The sequence below is a fragment of the Myxine glutinosa genome, chromosome 7 (genome assembly GCF_964187855.1).
Source record: "Myxine glutinosa chromosome 7, kmMyxGlut1.1, whole genome shotgun sequence".
Taxonomy (NCBI): domain Eukaryota; kingdom Metazoa; phylum Chordata; class Myxini; order Myxiniformes; family Myxinidae; genus Myxine; species Myxine glutinosa.
Window position 1 is genome coordinate 113051190 of NC_136267.1, and position 6273 is coordinate 113057462.

Sequence of the window (6273 nt, forward strand, 5' to 3'; positions counted from 1 at the left end):
ATAAACTGTGAACAACTTGTTTGCATTGGCAACATAGGAATCTTGAACATCAAGCTACCAAACACGGAAATCAATCATGTGCTTTTTATACAATGTGCCACCTTATAGCTTTCGACTATACAGCGGAACAGTACTTGACTTCGTCTCCTCATATTGTATTTAAATACAGTACATTCAGAAAGTATTCAGACCCCTTCACTTTTTTCACATTTTGTTATGTTGCAGCCTTATACTGAAATTGTTTAAATTCACTTTTCCTCATCAATCCACACTCAATACCCCATAATGACAAAGAGAAAACAGGATTTTAGAACGTTTTGCAAATTTATTAAAAAGAAAAACTGAAATATCACATTTACATAAGTATTCAGACCCTTTGCTATGACACTTGAAATTTAGCTCAGGTGCCTCCCATTTCTCTTCATCATCTTTGAGATGTTTCTCCACCTTGATTGGAGTCCACCTGTGGTAAATTCAATTGATTGGACATGATTGGGAAAGGCACACACCTGTCTATATAAGGTCTCACAGCTGACAATGCATGTCAGAGCAAAAACCAAGCCATGAGGTTCATGTAACTGCCTGCAGAGCTCAGAGACAGGATTGTGTCGAGGCACAGATCTGGGGAAGCCTACAAAAAAAAATTCTGCTGCATTGAAGGTTCCCAATAGCACAGTGGCCTCCATAATTCTTAAATGGAAGAAGTTTGGAACAACCAGGACTCTTCCTAGAGTTGGCCGCCCGGCCAAACTGAGCAATCGGGGGAGAAGGGCCTTGGTAAGAGAGGTGACCAAGAACCCGATGGTCACTCTGGCTGAGCTCCAGAGATCCCGTGTGGAGATGGGAGAAACTCCGAGAAGGACACCCATCACTGCAACACTCCACCGATCTGGGCTTTATGGCAGAGTGGCCAGACGGAAGCCAAACAGTTCAAGCTTGGTTTCATCAGACCACAGAATCTTGTTTCTCACAGTCTGAGAGTCCTTTAGGTGCTTTTTTGCAAACTCCAAGCGGGCTTTCATGTGTTTTTCACCGAGGAGAGGCTTCCGCAACATAACAAAATGTGAAAAAAGTGAAGGGGTCTGAATACTTTCTTTATGCACTGTACATTACGTGCAAATGAAATGTTTGGGCTACTGTGTAGGATATTCACTTCACATTGGAGTTTCATGCCAGTCAATGGGAAACTGACATCTTCCTCTTCTTATTTTTCTCCAGCGAATGCTTAATCACATTTTGTTCCACTACTTCCTGCTTTTATTGCTGTTTTTTGGTGGAATAATATCATTGACTAGCATGTACTCGGACAAATTCCACATAATGTAAAATGTGACATCAGCTTTTTGCAGAACCGTGTGGAAGTATATGGAACTGAACCATGTAATTCCAATTGATATATGTTATGAATTATATGGAACCAAACCCTGTTATTCCCATTGATGTATATTGCATCCACCTCACATTTCAACCAATCACATGGGTATTACATCTGCCTCATGCAATTGAGTGATGTTGCATTGCACAACTAGCATCTGAATATTAACCATCTAGTGCTAGCATCAGTCTAGATGCCAGAAGAAACAGAAGAAACGTAATATAAAAACAACTATAATGATCTTATTCTGGAAGTCTTTTTTTTTTTGCAACTTTCTTTATTTACATGACATTTATGTCTGACAATCCTTACCGGCACGTCTCTCCTTCTGGTGCCTCCCAGCTGCTCGGAATCTACTGACTGCCTGAAAAAAGGCTCGGATCGTTGCCCAGCGGAAAAGGGCCACCGGATCGATACTGATAAGGCCTCGTACAAACCAGTTACGACTGCTTCTAAGCAGGGCGATCACATCTGGACGCATGTGGTCCATGTTCTTCTCACGGAAGTCCTGCAAAAGGCAAAAAGGGTACTTTGCAGTACGTTTTACTCCAGCACATAAAATAAACAATCACGATCTACTTTGTAACATTGCAAACTGAGGTTATCATCCATATAATGGACACTTATTTAACCAGGACATCTGGTTACATGTCATTACACAAGTCTTCCTCCTGATGGGTTTGCAAGAGAAAGTGTCTGCAATACAGGTTGGTTTTCATGACCTGGGAACACCTGGAAGTTATTTCTAAGATCAAATGCAGTAAACACAGCAAGTGAAACAAAACTTTTCACTCCCACGGATATGGGTTTGTGAAGTTTATACAGAATGGTGCAATTCGGAAAAAATGGCCACTTCTTGCACAAGACTAACACAGGCAGTGACAATACTGTAAAGTACCTATTGTTTATGCGAATTGTATTGAGTGGATTTTCTTTTAAAGTTGTTTTGTGGTGTGTAACTTTTGCACATCTAACGACTAACATGTCTAACTTCGATTCACTAATTAGGAATATTTATCGACTGGACTTAACTTTCGCCAAAATTATTGACCACAAAAAGGGCGAAGGTTAGATCCACGTGAAAGACAAGCAAGTACAGGGTGTCTCAAAATAGATGGAACCCATTAACATGATAATAATTTATTACTCAGACAAGAAACTCCAAAAAAGATTACATTTCCTGGAATCTGATATGATAACAATAAAAAAACTGAAGATTTGAGGTCTCTAGCTCAAAGGTTACATTTATTAGAGCACATGTTCCAAATGACCGCCTTTGCGCCTTAGACACACTCGAAAATATTTTTTCCTCCTTTGTCTAAGGCATTTTGATTGATAATTATTAGTTGTTATGGTCTCCTCTCTTCAAATTTGAAAAAAAAGAACAAGAACATTAATATTGGCAGAATTATTAGCAGTGACATGGGTTCCATGTATTTTGAGACACCCTGTACTTTACAGTATGTCACAAGGTAATAATTTAAATTTGCAATTATACCTTGTGGAATTTCTCATTCGAGCAAATTTCGAAAATTCATCATAGTTTGGCTGCCATTTCTTTGAAAGTTTAAAAATTAGTATTATCGTCATGTGCAGGAGGGGCTGTTGACCCAGGGTAGAAATTAATGCTGAGGTAACAAAAAAAATACATTACAAAAATGCAAAACACAACAAAAAAAAAAAAGCAAGGTCACAACCCACGACAAAATCCAATAATGGGCCGAATGGAAAAAGTGCATTGAAAACACTTAAAAGATGAACCGTGTGATTGGGAAACACATTTAATGCACTGTTAAATAATTAACTCAACACGTCTTATCTATGTCAGCCTCCCCGTGGTTACATAAGAACGAGCTGACCTGTAGCATGGTCACGGATTGCTGAAACCCAAAATGGGGTCGTTCAGAAATTACGTAATGCTATTTTTTTTAGTAATTTTCTTAGCGTAACACAGCGTGATTGGGAAACACACATTTAATGCACTATTACATAATTAACTCAACACGTCTTATCTATGTCAGCCTCCCCGTGGTTACATAAGAACGAGCCGATTAGTCACATGGTCACGGATTGCTGAACCCCAAAATGGGGTTGTTCAGAAATTACGTAACGCTATTTTTTTTAGTAATTTGCTTAGCGTAACACTTGATTACGTAACATAATGTAAAGCTTGATTACCATGCGTTCTGATGGGCTTGATTAAACCTTACTATTATTTGACGTATGATTAGATTTTTCCGGGCCCCTCATGAATAATACTCAAACCAAACAAAGCCAATGGTTTTAGAAATTGGCGAAACGCAACCCAACAAAAACCCCAACAACACCACCACAAACAACAACAACAACACGACCACCAACAACACAAACTTTTGTAGACCTGTGATAGACATGTCGCAGATAAAAATCATACTAAAATAAGCCATTTGGTGTCTGTCTGATGATTTTTTGACTGCGATACATTCCATCGTTACTTACATCCAATCTCAACCAAACTTGACAGGATGACTAAGGGTTACACAATGAAGGTTGTAGCGCATTCATTTGCCCCCCTCCCCAAGGGGGTTTTCTCCCCCGAGATGTCAATGAGGTTTCATGTTGAGGTGTCAATCAATTTAAATTAGCTTTATCGTGGCGTTTTTCCAAAGGAGAAGATTTATCGTGGCATTTTTCCAAAGACACTTTTAATAACAAAATGAATGAAAATCGCATATTAATAATGTTGTTACAAAACAATATTAATACTAATAATGTCCGACTTCCCCAAGGCATTTTTCCTGCAGTGATAACATGCATAAATAGCTTAAAGTTATGATGGTGTTTCCGAGGGAGCAACGGCTTCTACAAGAAGTAAAAATATTGTAAACCACAAACACGTTTGATTACCTTTTTAAATGGTCGATAATGCTGTTTGACAAATAACTGAAATAAATTTGGAGAAATCTGGACATTAGTCCATGCATATCACGTCGACGATCGCTCCTGATCATAGATCTACTGCTGTCTATATAACCCCCAAGGGTAAATAACACGACTCGTCCTGCTGTTGCCATGGAGTTCACGGAAGTAAATATTACTTTCGGGAATTTAGAAGTGTGAGGTACAGACTGATCATTTCAATGACCTGATCTAACATGTTATGTCATGCATATTTTTATCCTTTCAATGACCTGATCTAACATGTCATGTCATGCATGTTGTGATCCTTTCAATGAGCTGATCTAACATGTTATGTCATGCATGTTCTGATCCTTTACATAACCTGATCTAACATGTTACAATGTCATGCATGTTCTGCTCCTTTAAATTACCTGATCTAACATGGTAATAAGGTCATGCACGGTGTTATCCTTTCAATAACCTGACCTGATATAACATGTTGTAATATCATGCATGTTCGGATCCTTTCAATGACCTGATCGAACATGTTATAATACGCATGTTCTGATCCTTTCAACGACCTGATCAAACATGTTATAAGGTCATGCATAGTATTGTCCTTTCAATAACCTGATCTAACATGTTATAATATCATGCAGGTTCTGATCCATTCAATAACCTGATATACAACAACAACACAACAGGCATTTTAAGGCCATTTTTCCTGCCAGAGTGGGGGTTAGCCTTGCGGGCCCCATGACAATCTTCTCTATTTTGCCCTATTTTCTGCATCTCCCCTTGTTAAGGGGAGATGCAGAAGTGGATAGTGGATTGGTGGACCAAACCATCTCAACCTGTTTCTCTTCACAGCATCCATCACAGGCTCTATTCCCATCATCTTTCGCAATTCATCATTTGTCTTCCTCTCTCTCTCAACGATGCTCCGCACATCCACCGAACCATTCGCATTTCCACCCTTTCCAGCCTTCGTTTCTGCTCTACATTCATTACCCATGTCTCGCTCCCATAAATTATAACACTTCTCACACATGCAGCATACACCTTTCCCTTCAACTTCAACGACACTCCCCTCCTCGTCAGCACTCCACTCAGTTCCCGAAACTTCTTCCATGCACATCTCACTCAAACAACCGTTGCAGAGTCTGACCCACCTTCTCCATTCAGCATGTCTCCTCGGTAGCAAAATGTTTTCACACCTTCCAGCTTCATGCCGTCTTCAAGATCCAACTCAACATTTCCTCCATCTGCAGTTCCCTCTGTGCACACCTAACACTTGAATGTAGCTGCCACACTGATTAATGACCCTCTCAGACCACTACATTTTTGATGAACCCACTCAGCGCACATTGTACATTGAATGGAGTTCACTCCGACACCCTTCCTGCACACAGCACATGGCCACTTCCCAGTTCTTTCCACCTCACCACATGCTTTACCACTTACCATCACCTTCGTTTTTCTGATATTCACCTTCAGACCTTTTGTCTCCATACATTCCTTCCACTTGTTCATCTTCTCCTTCAGTCCATCCATACTTTCCACAATCAACACCAGATCATCTGCACACAACAACTCCCACGGTAAACCCTCCTTTACGTTCCGAGCCAGTACCTCCATCACAGCTACAAATAGCAGTGGACTTAGTACCGACCCCTGGTGCACTCCCACCTTCACCTCAAACTCACCACTGTTCCCATCCTTCGTCCTTACAGCTGTGTGCGCTCTCTCGTACATTGCCATCACTACTCTGATCAACCATTCCTCCACTCCTAACTTCCTCAATGCCCATGTCACTGCTTCGCGTGGAACCCTATCAAATGCTTTCTCCAGATCAACAAACCCAAGAAACAACTTCTTCCTCTTCTCCATATACTTCTCCTGCAACTGCCTCAATAAAAAGCACGTCTGTCATTCCTCTTCCTGGAATAAATCCAAACTGCATTTCGCCAATCTTCACTTTCTTAATTATCCTCCTCTCCAACACCCTTTCCAATACC

General features: G+C 40.3%; 1 protein-coding gene across 1 annotated transcript in view; it reads right to left on the bottom strand.

Moving 5' to 3' along the window:
* LOC144892984 (U3 small nucleolar RNA-associated protein 15 homolog) overlaps window positions 1-6273 on the bottom strand; it is a 33067-nt gene that overhangs the window by 528 nt on the left and 26266 nt on the right. The window contains exon 5 of the mRNA XM_078782144.1: window positions 1688-1883. Within this exon, the coding sequence (XP_078638270.1) occupies window positions 1841-1883 (43 nt within the window). The 3' untranslated portion in view covers window positions 1688-1840. The remainder of the gene's footprint in view (window positions 1-1687; window positions 1884-6273) is intronic.